At 41.6% G+C, this 14,905-nt stretch overlaps 1 protein-coding gene across 1 annotated transcript in view; it reads left to right on the top strand.

The window, feature by feature from the left end:
* LOC146785901 (protein phosphatase inhibitor 2-like) overlaps positions 1 to 14,905 on the top strand; it is a 142,614-nt gene that overhangs the window by 112,592 nt on the left and 15,117 nt on the right. Inside the window, exon 3 of the mRNA XM_085635279.1 lies at positions 11,976 to 12,059. Within this exon, the coding sequence (XP_085491405.1) occupies positions 11,976 to 12,059 (84 nt within the window). The remainder of the gene's footprint in view (positions 1 to 11,975; positions 12,060 to 14,905) is intronic.

The following is a 14,905-nucleotide window of genomic DNA, read 5'->3' as shown; positions in this document are numbered from 1 at the left end:
AAGTATTCCTTATTTTTACCAGTACACCTTAATTTTTCGTGAAAACATAGTCCATATTATTTTACATGTTCCTCACATTTAAATTTCTCCCAAAACAGAAAATAATAAACACAACTTCAACAAAAGGAATTCCAATTCTATTATTCATTTCTTAATTTACCATATACATCCCCTCTCAAACTCTAAACTCACCGTTAAAATTAGTTAATTGTAAAAGAAATGTGGCACTCAAACAGCAGATTATCAGAGCCAGGATCTCTGTTCTGTACACCTCTCTCCTCTCAGCAGAACCAGATAATGGCAAACTTTCCCTCTCTTTTTCCACACATATACATGTTAATTTCAAATCTCAGTGCTTCCCCCTTTTTTTCAAATGTAATCACACATTTCTATTGGTTGAAAACCAACCCTTTTCCAAAAGTACCCTTCCCCCAGCTTGACTTCTGCCTAGTACCCTTCCCCCAACTTGACTTCTGCCTGCTACCATAGCAACAGCTCATGGAACACTGCTGTGTGGAGTTAGGTCAGAAGTTCGCCACACAATGTTTCATTTCCAAAGAGCAGGAGTGCTTGACTTTTCAAACCTAACAGCAAATCCATAGTACCGTTCTTTGGTAACACATTTTTCTGTACCAATACAAAACATGCTTCTATAAATTTACACATACAGCCTAGTTTTTATTCTAGAATGGTATGAAACAGCCAATCAGTTCTTTTTTTTATAAAAAAAAATATGTATGCCTCCATTTCCAAACTGTCTTTCATTTCTTTTTACCATTCTACTGAATTACACCTCCTGAGTGCATCCAGTTCTCCTTTGAAGATGTTCACAGTGTGGATTGTAGGGCACAGCTATGTCTTCTGGAGTGAAAAGTATGCAGAGAAAACAGATATGGTGAGAGACCTTGCTTTGCCAAATGTAGTCATTAAATGGATTGGTCAGAGAGGGTTAAAGTGGCACCAATTGATGCCATTGGTGAAATCCTTCATGGAAATCCAACACCCTGACCTCATAATAGTGCACAGTGGTGGCAATGACCTAGGCACTTTGACTGGGGTAGGTCTGGAAATGCTTATGAAGGACACCTTTGCACAACTGTTTTCACTTTTCCCTAAAACTGCCTTTGTGTTTTCTAACATATGCCAAAGGCAAAAATGGAACTGGTCCAATCATTTTTGTCCACAGATTGACAAAGCAAGGAAGCACGTCAACAAATCTGTTTCTGCTTTCCTCCGTGACTATGGTATGGGTTCCATTTACCACAACAACTTGCGTTACGACATGCAAGACATTTATAGAGGAGATGGTGTACACTTCACTGATGAAGGGAACAGAGTCTTCCTCTTGATCCCTAGACTCTGCATCGGTACTTACTTGTAGGTACCACTAAAAAATCACTTCATAAACACAACGGCTCTTTTTAGAGCCCCCTAATATCTAAACACTTAAATCTGCATTTCATTTCTTTTTTTATTTTCTTTTACCGTACGCGTACCCCGCGATTTTTTTTAAAATCAATAAATGTTTTCTTTGTACTTTTCTGTCCTTCTTTGACCCCCTTACAAATACAAATGTTAGGGGGTCTATAACTCTCTTCCTTGCCCCCTTTTCAAGTTATCACCCTTTTTTTTCTGAGTGAAATACACAAAATGGCGGCCGCCGCTTCCTGGTTTCGACCGATTCGAATGTTTACTAAGATCTAAGAGCCAATCAGAATCGCGCACGTCACCGTACGCGTACGGTAAGCGCACCGTAAGCGCACCGTAAGCTGGCTCAGATATATATTGATTTAAAGGCTATTTTCTCAGAATCTACTGAACAGATTTACACCAAACCTACAAAAGGCACTTCCTTGACCTGAGGACTACCTCGCTGCCAAATTTCAAGTAATTCTGTTAAGCCGTTCGGGCTGTAGCTGTGTCTAAAGGTCCTATGGAAAAATGCATGGGAAAAACGCGTTTTGGGACCCCCCTTTTATCTCAGCCCCCGCTTGACGAATCCCCCCGAGACTTTCAGGGTAGGAGCGGAGCGTAGCGCCCCACCTATTTTGAAAATTTCGCGAGGATTCGTCGACCGGCGCCAAAGTTATTCCAAATAGAATGTTGCGGATTTCCTATGGAAACAGGGTCCTAACTATAACTACCTACTGGCGACCGCCAGTAGGTAATATATATATATATATATATATATATATATATATATATATATATATATACGGACCCATGGAGAGTGGCGTGCACGCCGGCGAAGCAAACCAGCTGTAGAAATCCCACTCAAAAATGCATAATTATGTGCGCTCCCAGGAAATGCAAGACTCTGTACTCGTAAGTGTTCACCTCCGTGTTTATTCACAACGTGTTTCACTTCCGAAGAAGCTTGATCACGTGAATGTGGCAACAATGTGGGAAACATATGAAGGCAAATCGTCATGAGCATAGACCTAGGACTTGCACACAATGATAGGCAGATATGCTTTAGTGGTATAAATTGCAAGTAAGTACATCTTAAATGTAGGCACCACGGTGTTTCAATTTAGGTTGAATCCCATACAGTGCATAAATACTGCAAAGTGCAAATCACGGAGTGCGATGGTGTGACAAGATTATTAATACAATAAATTGTCCAACATGTTTATGCTGCGATCTGCCAAAGTAAAGTAAAACCTGCATGAAAACTACAGTCTAAATCCTTGATGGAACGGAATTTAAGAAGAGGCATAAGTCTGCCGGAATGTGCGCTAACGCGGCTGCTGGGAGCGCATGCTTCTATTGTCAAATCAATGTGTGTCAAAGTTGTAAGCGCCGGCTGTTGCCAAGGTAACAGAACAGGAGTCTGGGTTGCGCTGCGGCGTATGAGTTGATGAACAGAGCCCTGTGCATAACTACTGGTTTCAGTCGCACTGGCTGGAGCATCGGGTGAAATATGCAAGTGTCCTGTCAATGTGCATGTATCGGCACATGCAGGGAAATGTAGACAATGTCTGCGGACATGTATATGCAGGCCTGAATGAATGCCATGGTGGCAATGGGTCAGGCCAGGTATGTGTATGTGTCCTGACATAATGCGCGTGTCAGCGCATGAGGAGTAAAATAGGAAATCTTGAAGAGAGTGAAATGTATACAACTCATAATGAATGCCATGGTGGCAAGGGACCAGGGCTAGTGTAGGGTGTCAGCTGACCCAAGTCACATTCAATCTATTGTTCATAAAGCAATAGAACGCACATAAACCCAGAAGCATGTAGTGATATAAGCACAATGCAGTCCATAATAAAAACCCACTTATATGATCAAATACAAAAAAGCATGAGTAATTCAAAAGCCGGGTATAACGTGTGTCAGTGGCAAGTGCCTGAAAAATGTCCAGCTGGTCGTATAGTCCTAGTACCAAAATCATGACTGAAATGCACAAAACACGTTACCGACATGTAGTGATGTGACGATGTGCCCTTGTAACCATAGGGAAGAAAAAAGGTTAGGTGGCCCGTGCTGGTGAGTACTGGTGAGTGGACCCCTTCCTTTCCTCCTGTGAGACAAGAAAAAGAAAAATGATTAAAAACAGGATCCTCTGACCCTGTAACAGCATACACGTAACTGTAAGATTAGGTTAGATCAAAAAATAAGCTCTTACTGAATAAGATGTAAGTCACAGAATAGGAAGAAGGAAATAAAGAGTGAACGTAGATAAAACCAAGAGGGAGATAGAGCGTACAGAGAGAAATCAGAAAAAGAAGAGGATTATTTTACAGTGGATGTTGTCATGGAAAGACGATCAGGTAAGAGGAGGTACAGCATATACATCCAACAGAGTTACTCTTTAAGGTGTATCGATCGTTCTTCTTCTTGATTCAGACCTCCTGGGGTCTTGGTTTGAAAGTCTATAATATACCTAGATTCTGTCTGTAGTAAAGTGAGAGCTCTGTTGCCACCTTTAGGGTGTTTGTCAATGTGTTCTAAGATAAGAAAACTCATTTCTCTGGTGTTGGAGAAATGTTTGTCCCTGAAATGTCTTGCCACGGGGTACTTGGGGTCGATGTTGGTGATGGCCCTGCTGTGTTCTAGAATGCGTTTTTTCGCCATACATGTAGTGCTGCCAATCTACCACAGCTTGCAACAGCACTCGATTGCATATATGACATAGGTGGTGCTGCACGTTCGGAATTGGGTCAGATCTTTTCTGATATCATTGTATGTAACCAGCTTCTAAGAAATACTGTTGTTGCATGCTTTGCAGTGGCCGCAAGGATTAAAACCCTTGAGGCCATGTTGGTTTCTCTGTGGGTAGATGGTAATGTCACTATGTACTAGCATGTCTCTGATGTTACTACATCTTCTGTATGTAATGCTCGGTCTGTCAGGGATGCTGTTACCTATGACATTGTCACTCTTGAGGATATCCCAATTCCTGGTCACAATTCTTTTGATGTTCTCAGCGTCAGAACTGTAAGTCATGATCATTCTTGCTTGACTCTCTACACTGTCAGTGTCCTGCTCTGGTTTGTCTGAGATGGTTACTGCCCTGTCTACCAGATTGGCTCTCTCAGAGGCCTTCTTCAGTACCCATTTAGGGTACCCACGCTCTATGAAGCGCTCAGTGATGATAGTGCTCTCAAGTTGGTAAGCTGCTTCTGTGTTGCAGTTCCTCTTTGCCCTCAGCAGTTCCCCATATAGAATACTCCACTTAAGGGTATCAGGGTGACTGCTGAGGGCATGTAGGATACAGTTACCTGCGGTGGATTTTCTGAACAGGGATTTAGACTGTAGTTTTCATGCAGGTTTTACTTTAGTTTGGCAGATCGCAGCATAAACATGTTGGACATTTTATTGTATTAATATTCTTGTCACATCATCGCACTCCGTGATTTGTACTTTGCAGTATTTATGCATTGTATGGGATTCAGCCTAAATTGAAACACCGTGGTGCCTACATTTAGGATGTACTTACTTGCAATTTATACCACTACAGCATGTCTGCCTATCATTGTGTGCAAGTCCTATGTCTATGCTCATGACGATTTGCCTTCATATGTTTCCCACATTGGTTGCCACATTCACGTGATCAAGCTTCTTCGGAAGTGAAACGCGTTGTGAATAAACACGGAGGTGAACACTTACGAGTACAGAGTCTTGCATTTCCTGAGAGTGCACATAATTTTGCCTTTTTGAGTGGGAGATATATATATATATATATATATATATATATATATATATATAATGATCAAGTTATCAGGCAATAACGAAACACGTCGATTGTTTCTTCAACCTGGGTTCCTTTTTTGAAAATAAAGAAGATTGGGAAACTTAATGAGCCTGCGAGTGCGTTTTCAGTATTCTAAGTGAATTTGATGATATATATATTCACTTAAAAAACCATAGGTTTCACACATGTTATAGTTAGCTGGACATTTCCCTCGTAAAAAACAAATGAAATTCCCCCGTTATAGTTAGTAAAGGGAACTATAACTCACGCGACCGCAATCCACTGCTGATGACGTCAGATATTACATCACTGTATTTATTCACTTATTTACCCATTTTTCTTTCCTTTAACCTTTAGCTATACATATTTAATAAATATTTATTTTACAGAAAGACACATATGTCATCAGTGATGTAATATCTGACGTCATCAGCAGTGGATTGCGGTCGCGTGAGTTATAGTTCCCTTTACTAACTATAACGGGGGAATTTCATTGGTTTTTTACGAGGGAAATGTCCAGCTAACTATAACATGTGTGAAACCTATGGTTTTTTAAGTGAATTTGCAAGATTTTTTAAATGCTAATTCCTAACTATAACATGTGTGAAACCTATGGTTTTTTCAGTGAATTTGTACGGTTTTTTAAATGCTAAGTTATGTATTTATTAATTTTTTTTAAGGTTTTGCACCGTGCGCGCACGGTGCGCCCACGTTACGCCGTTTGCGTAATTTTCCCGTTTCTACCGTGCGCGCACGGTAAGGGTAACATTTATGGCCCTTGGGGGTCCTTTGGGGACCCCCTGACAATGGCTAGGGGGTCAGGAACTGTCCACCCTGCCCCCTTTTCATGTTCTCCACCTTTATTTTTCACCTCCTTCGAACTGCGAGAGACAAAATGGCGGCCGACACTTCCTGGTTTCGACCGATTCGAATGTTTACTAAGATCTAACAACCAATCAAAATTGCGCTCGCGCACGGCAGGGTGCGCTTACCGTACGCGCACGGTGCGCGCCTATAGATATATATATGCTTTTAAATGCAATTTTCTCAGAAAATACTGAACAGATTTACACCAGACCTGCAAAAGGCACATCCCTGACCTGAGGACTACCTCTCTGCCAAATTTCAAGGTTTTCTGTTCAGCCGTTCGGGCTGTAGCGCGGGCTAAAGGTCCTATGGGAAAATGCATGGGGAAAACGCGTTTTGGGACCCCCCCCCCTTTTTCTCAGCCCCCGCTTGACGAAGTCACCCGAGACTTTCAGGGAAGGAGCGGAGCGCCCCACCTATTTTGAAATTTTCACGAGGACTCGTCAATGGACGCAAAAGTTATTCCAAATAGAATGTTGCGGATTTCCTATGGAAACAAGGTCCTAACTATAACTATCTACTGGCGACCGCCAGTAGATAATATATCTCCACGATCCACCCTGGGAGTTGGAACACGCGGGGGGTGCTTTTAATGGCAGGGGGGGTGCTACCGCCTTTGTTCCACAACAACTACTGACTCGGAGCACTCGCGGGGTAATTCATTTGCTTTCTTTAAAGCAAATGCATTTTGGCATCGGCCTTCTTTAGTGCATAGAGTTCAATCGAAAATGAACACAGCTTCGTGATATTTACATTTTTCAAAGTGTCTCTTGTTGGTGGCCCTATATATAGATGGCGACAAGGTGATAGCACAATAAAATCACTGGAAAAGAATTGGGTCTGCACTTGCCTTCTTCAAGCGGAAAGGGGATTGACAGGCAAGCGTGTGTGTGTGTGTGTGTGTGTGTGTGTGTGTGTATATGTGTATATATATATATATATATATTCACTTAAAAAACCATGGGTTTCACACATGTTATAGTTAGGTGGATATTTCACTCGTAAAAAACCAATGAAATTCCCCCGTTATAGTTAGTTGAGATAACTATAACTCGCGCGCCCGCAATCCTCTGCTCATGACGTCACATATTACATCACTCATGACATGGTCAGTGGCGTCACTCATGACATCATCCTTGTGATAGAGTGGCGGTCGCGCGAGTTATAGTTATCTCAACTAACTATAACGGGGAAATTTCATTGGTTTTTTACGAGTGAAATATCCACCTAACTATAACATGTGTGAAACCTATGGTTTTTTAAGTGAATTGGCAAGGTTTTTTAAATGCTAATTCCTAACTATAACGTGCGTGAAACCTATGGTTTTTTCAGTGAATTTGTACGGTTTTTTAAATGCTATGTTATGTATGTATTATAATTTTTTTGTTATATTTATTTTTCAATAAGCTACGTATTAATGTTTTTTTTTTAATGGTTTTTCACGGTGCGCGCACCCCCGCGATTTAAAAAAAAAAAAATGTAATGTTTTTTTCTGACTTCGGGTCCTTCAGGGACCCCCTGACCAAGGCTAGGGGGTCAGGAACTCTCTACCCTGCCCCCTTTTCACGTTCGCCACCTTCCTTTTCCACTCTCGCACTGAAAACAAACAAAATGGCGGCCGACACTTCCTGATTTCGACCGATTCGAACGTTGACTGACATGTAACAACCAATCAGAATTACGCTCGCACACGGTGCGCGGCTATAGATATGTATGTGCTTTTAACTGCAATTTTCTCAGGAACTACTGAACAGATTGACTCCATATATGCAAAAGGCACATCCCTGACCTGAGGACTACCTCTCTGCCAAATTTCAAGTAATTCTGTTCAGCCGTTCGGGCTGTACCTTCGACTAAAGGTCCTATGGGAAAATGCATTGGGAAAACGCATTTTGGGACCCCCCTTTTTTCTCGGCCGCCGCTTGACGAATCCCCCCGAGACTTTCAGGGTAGGAGCTGAACGGAGCGCCCGATTAGTTTTGAAAATTTCGCGAAGATTCGTCAACCGGCGCCAAAGTTATTCAAAATAGAATTTTGAGATTTCCTATGGAAACACGGTCCTAACTATAACTATCTACTGGCGACTGCCAGTAGATAATATATATATATATATATATCTTACCACCACTTTTGCATGGTGATTTTAAATTACAAGTTGCTAAAACTACTCATTGTAAAGGTACAATGCTTTGTAAGAACCATGTTGTAACAAACCACGTTGTGAAGGAGTGCATGGTAGCATCTGATATTCCGTATGTTGAGTATGCTTTTCATCCTTTCCTGGTGTCCTAGTCCAGTAATAAAAGTGCATTTGTTTGCCTCTGCTGACACAAATATGCAACTATGCCAAATTTTCAGAGGCATGATGCATACATGGGAATTAGCCTAGTCCGAGAACGCAGTGCTTGAGCCCAACTAAAATATAGAATACTGCAGCAGTCAAGAACATTGGCTCTTTGGTGGACATTATGCTTTCTGATTTCAATCCAGTCCTAGGATACCTTCCAGACAATTAAATGCTGATTTATGCAAGGATACTGCTTGACATTGTCTCCGCTCAAAACTAGTAGGCTAATAATCTGATAATCTAGCTTTATAGCTAGCATTAAACACGGGACAATAGGAAATGCCCCCTCACCTGTCAGTCAAAGGCTATACTGATATATTGTGAGCTCATTGCAAATCCTGTCCTCTGAGATGTATATCTATATCGAAAACTACTCCTTTCTTGCCCATGCATGGTATATCTGCACAAATACATCTTCTGATGAATTAACAAGCAAGCAATTTGGAGTGTGTATGAATTCTTTTCACCACCAAGGAGTAGTTTTCAATTTGAATACGAAGCCCATGCTTGTATGCACACTGCTGCTGCCAGGGTGAGGCATCTCAGTGCAGACCTGTAATTTGGAGATTATATTTTTGCACTCTGTCAGAGTAGGAACCCTTCCTTCGAGTCAGGGTAAAGGAGTTACACACCCAAGATAACCCCTGCTCACCCGCTTGGCAGGAGCAGTCAGGCTTATATCAGAGGCAATGATTAAAGTATTTGTAAATAAAATACACTGTAAAAACAGTACAGATTGACACCACACCAGTTTAGAAAAATAACCAATATTTATGTAAACCAAACGGGACCAAAAAAAACAAAATCCAAGCATACATAAGCAGAGAGATCACTTTTTAAAGGTTTAGCAAGTTTAGTCCATAGAACTCTATAGATGCATTGATTTTAGCACAGAGTACCTTTGATGTAGCAATATCCAAGATAGAAAACACAGCCGCAGAGGATGGGAGTGTCAGGAAACACAAGCAATGCGTCTATTCCTGAGTCTGAGGAGAATGGAGGTGTCGGTTCTGCTGCACGGCAGGAGAAGTGTTGCATCGATTCATTACTGCGAGGAGAAGTGATGCGTCGAATTACGGACAAGCAGCCCCAGTTCTAACTGCGGGTTGACGCTGCTGGAGACTTGGTGCACAGGTGCGATACTTGGAAAATCCAGGCGCGCTGGGTTGATACAGCGGCGAAACAGGCGCTGCCTCGATTCTCCCAGCCTCAGGCAGGTGATGCATCAATTCCTTGAGCCGCATAGCTGGGCCTGTGTTGGAGAAACGGTGCTCCAGGCTCTGGCTGCAGTGATCAGCCGCACGACCGGTGCTGCGTCGACTCTTCAGCTTCATCGCGACAATGTGCGGGTTTTTCAACCGCATGGCATTGCTGTGGTGGAAAAAAACGGCGCTGGATTGATGCATGAATCTTCAATACTTGAAGCAGCAAACCACATCCAAGGGCCCAGAACTGGGATTGGGACAACTTGGAAGGACAGAACTCCCAGCCTAGGAGTTCAGAGGAGCCGCAGATGAAGTCTTTGATGTTCTTGAGACTTCCAGTAGGAGGCAAGAACACACAAGTCCTTGGAGAATCTTGACAAGCGGGATAAGAAAGTAAAGTCCAGTCCTTCCACTGCCCAAGACAGAAGCAGCAAGCAGCAGGTCAGCACAACACTGCAACAAGCTGAGTGGCAGGTCTCCTCCTACAGTTTCTCCAGCTCTTCTTGGCTGAATCTCCTCTTGATCCAGAAGGGCTCTAAAACGTGGGGGTTACAGGGCTAATACTTGTAACCCTTTCGCCTTTAAATTAGGCATACTTCAAAGGATAGTCTTTGTAGTGCACAGATCCTGCCTTACCCTGACCTGGCTCCAGACACACTACAGGGGATTGGAGTGAGGTTTGTGTGAGGACAGACACAGTCCTATTCAGGTGTTGGTGACAAACACTCCTACCACTCTAGCCCAGGGAGGCCCATAAGCATGGTGATGGCAATCTGGATATTCAGGGCACTCCTTCGCTCCCTTTGTGTGACTGTCTAGAGTGAATGCACAAACAGCTCAACTGTCAGTCTAAACCAGACGTGGATTCTACAGGTAGGCAGAGGCACAGGATGGTGAAGCAAGAAAACGCCCACTTTCTAAAGGTGCAATTTTCAAAAAAACAAGTTAAAAGCCACCTTCATGTGTTCTTTAAATCCTGAGTTTAGAGATCCTAAACTCCAAATCTCTATCTCTTCCCAATTGAAAGTTACCCTTGTAAGATGTTACAAGGCAGCTTGAATGATAACCTATCAGAGAGATAGTCCTTGCAATAGGGAAAAACAAAATTAGCGTATTTCACTATCAGGACATGTTAAACACACCAGTACGTGTCCTACCTTTCACATACACTGCACCCTGCCCATGGGGCTACCTTGGGCCAACTTTACGGGTGCCTTACATGTAATAAAAGGGTAGGTTTGGGCCTGGCAAGTGGGTGTGCTTGCTGGTCGACATGGCAGTTTAAAATTGCCCACCCAGACACTGCCGTGCCAAGATAGGTTAGCAGGGCCATTCATGTGGGTGGCACAATTAGTGCTGCAGGCCCACTAGTAGCATTTGAATTACAGGCCCTGTGCACACACAGTGCACTTTACTAGGGTCTTACCAGTAAATCATATATGCCAATCATGGATAACGAATCGCAATCAGAATGTTACTGAGGAAGCACTTGCACTTTAGCTATGAACAGCAGTGGTAAAGTGCCCATAGAGCAAAAACCAAAGTCCAGCATACAGTCAAAAATACATGGGCCAGATCTATCTGCCTATCTATATATTTTTCTCTCTGATGTGCCACATGTAAATCGTTTGTTGGGATTATCTTCATATGGAACAACATTGCATGATTAGATGGTATAGGTAAGGTTGATCCCTGACAGTAAAAGTTATTTCTGTTTTGAGTTTGTCTGAAGGAGCCTTTACGGTTGTCAAACTTGGCCATTTCATTTTACCTATCCATTATTTTGTTGATGAAGCAGTTGTTGACTGTTTAAAACGTGTATGTTTTTTTTGTTATGAATGTCACTTGTCCACTACTGTTTAAGTCTTGTGCGGACTATTGCAGAATACAATACATAATCTTGCAATCAGAAAGTGTGTGTGTGTGTGTGTGTGTTTTTGTTTGTGTGTGTGTGTTTTTGTTTGTGTGTGTGTGTTTTTGTTTGTGTGTGTGTGTTTTTGTTTGTGTGTGTGTGAGTGTTTTTGTGTGTGTGTGTGTTTTTGTTTGTGTATGTGTGTTTTTGTTTGTGTGTGTGTGTTTTTGTTTGTGTGTGTGTGAGTGTTTTTTGTGTGTGTGTGTGTGTGTGTGTTTTTGTGTGTGTATTTTTTGTAGGGGTGTGTAAATATAGCAGTTGGTCGGTCTGGGTTGTCCTACATTGCTGGCCCCAGCAGCTTTCTGTTTTGGGTTTAGTAAATCCGTCTGCGAGGCTGTTGATTCTGAAACGGGGTTCTTCTTCTTTTTTTTTTTTTTTTTTTTTTTTTTTTTTTTTAATGCAAAGGACCTAAATATGTATTTGTATGTTTTTTGTCAATTTTAGAATGATGGGTGATGACGAAGATGAGGGCGCTTTGAGTGATTCAGGATCAAATGAACCCTTAACCGCAGATGTTTTAGCTAAAAGGTAGGTTATAATAACTGTTTACTATTCCATATTTTGAAATGCTGTAACAGAATAAGCCTTTTTTGTGTTTTTCTTTTTGATTTACCCTAATTAACTTTTAGTCTACTGTCTGGGGATTTTATTGTAAAAGTGAATGTTGCTTAATTCAAAGGTTTGCAACTCTGAAACAGAGACTGTGCGATTGTCTTCCCTGTGGAATTCATTATATGCAAATTTGTTGCATTTATTTCCAGAAAATTTGCCAAAACTCCCGTCCAGAATGACTGGTATTGAAACCGTTTATTGCATGTATACTCTTGTATTTATGCAAGTATGTTGGAATACCTTGCCACTGGGCTTTTAAAGGCTTGTGCATGTGATCCAAGGCCCATTCATTGCCTGCAGTCTTCAAATAAGCAGTTCATACCTCGTTCATCTCTACTTGTTAGCAATTGATTTTTACTCCACTTAGAAGAGCTTGTGATACTCTTTGCTGTTTGTTGTGGATGCCTCAACGTCCTACAGAGCAATGGCCTCTGCTCATTATTTGCTACAAAGCACTCACAATAATTATCTTGTTGTTCACACTTGAAGGGTTAGTCATTTTCACATGTAAGTTGTCCTTTTCGAACGTAAAATACATGGTGTCGTAAGTTGTTTGTGACTCGCAACCTCGGTTCTCCACTATACGGATCAACCGTTCTTTCGACTGGTTAGATTTGCTAATCTAACCTCCGTACTAACAATGTGCATAATAGAACCTTGCGGAGATATCCGCATAGCATTGTGTTAAGTCACTTTATGGTTTAAATGTTTTTATTAGTTTGCAGGCTTCAAACAAAACTACGTACACATAGCGATCATCCTACCCTGCAGTGATATAGCCATTGATCAAGTCGCTTTTAAGTCACTTTAAAGGGCGTCAGTGTGGTGACTGTTGTACCATTCAAAATATTGTGGAGTAACCTGCCCAGATCAAAATAAGCATATGTTGCGCAGACATCACCTATGTATGCACAGCTTTGGGAACTTAAGGTAGTGTTCTACCTCTTAAGTTTAGCCCACTCTGAAATAATTTCGACATCCTTTATGCATCATTCCAGGCACAGGTTTTACACATGGTTTTAAAACATTGCAGATCCCCCTCAAATGCATTCAGTGCACTGCAGCGATATTCAGCGCAGTCCGTTCATTTAACTGTGTAGTGTATGGTGGGACGACTATGATTAAATTGTTGACTGCTGTGAGCATCTTAATGCTGTTCTGTTGCAGGTAGTATGTTTAGTTAAATCTTCTGTGTAACTCTGGCCAATTTAAAAATTACTAGTGCATCTTCACGAGAATGCCACATCGTTCATTACTGGTGTAACAAAACATGGAGCTGCTATTTATTTTGGGTATCGCATCTTCTTCAGAGGGCTAAATAAAGCTGACTTAGCGTTTATCGCCACTGGGCAGTTAATGGCCACGAATCAGAAGCAGAGTTGCTCCATCACGTGATTTCATCAGTCCTCCAAATGTATTTTCTTGTTTGGTTTTCACCATAATTGCATGCTTCCAATCCAGATTTGCCAGTGGCAATATTGGAGCTCATTGTTTTATTATTATTTTTAGACTTCACATCACAGAGCTACTGATTGGAAGGCCCTCATCTTAAATATATCCTCACTAGTGTTAGATGTTTCCTTTTTCATACTTCACAGAGGAATTTCCAGGCATCCAACCTCTTTATTTGAGGTCTTCACTTTTTTCCGGATATATATACAGCTGACCCAGGTTCCAATATTATGAATCTTCTGTGCTATTTCTGCTATTTTTAGTCCAATTCTTGACATTAAAATGAGAGAACTGCAAGGGGTATGCCTTTTTGGAAAAAAACAGACTCCAGGATGGAGATAAACTCTCCATGAAAAAGCAACCTTCCTCTGAAATGCTTCTGAAGAGGTAGAACAAAGAAGCGACATCTCAATATCGCCGTTACCACCACGCTCTGATATCTGGAAGTCCTGCATTTTAGCACTATTCTCCTTCTAATCGCCCGCCCTCATTGTCTCTACTGATAGTACACATCTCAGTGACTCTGAAAACCATGATCTAACCATTGTTATGTTAAGTAAGCTTATAAAGCGCACGTGTACCCGGAGGTGTCTTGATGCTAGCTGGAATGGCAGCCTCATCTCGGATCAAAGAATCTTGTAGCCATCCTATAAGATGATTAAAGTCAAGCGGAGTTAAATAGCCAGGTTTCTAAAGCTTTCCTAAAAGCCAGGAGATTGTTTATATGTTTTAAATGAGGTGACGGAGCGTTCCAAGGAACAAGATGTGCTATTCACAAAACTCCTGCCTCCCCAAGAAAGAAGTGTGAATTTGGGAACAGTTACCTTGTTTGTTGCGGATGATCTCCAAGTTCTTGATGGTCTAAACCAGGTAAATTTCTTCTTGAGATAATCCAGTCCAGTGCCCTGCAGGGCTTTAAAAACGATCCAGAGGACCTTAAAAATGACTCTCTGTCCTATTGGCAGCCAGTGAAGCTGCTTTAATCCCATGGTCACCGATATGAATTTGGGAATACCTAGAAGCAGGCGTGCAGCTGCTTGCTGCAACGTCTTTAGTTTACTAAGATGTTGTTTTTGCAGGTTGGAATATAGGCCATTGTTTATTGTCCTTTATTTCAAGTCAAACACAATGTCCACTTTAAGGCTAAGAGTTTTAAAGATATTGATGGTGGAGACAAAGTTGAATGTTTTAAACATCCTTGCAATCGTGTCTTTCATAGCCAAGACTTCTTCTGTTATCTTTGTTTGCTTTTCTCGAGGATGGAACACTATTATAAATAGGGCTCCCGGTTTTATGGTATATTTTTTTTT

This window comes from Triturus cristatus, chromosome 11 (genome assembly GCF_964204655.1).
Source record: "Triturus cristatus chromosome 11, aTriCri1.1, whole genome shotgun sequence".
Lineage (NCBI taxonomy): Eukaryota > Metazoa > Chordata > Amphibia > Caudata > Salamandridae > Triturus > Triturus cristatus.
The sequence above is the reverse complement of the archived record's forward strand: the minus strand, read 5'-3'. Positions and strand labels throughout refer to the sequence as shown.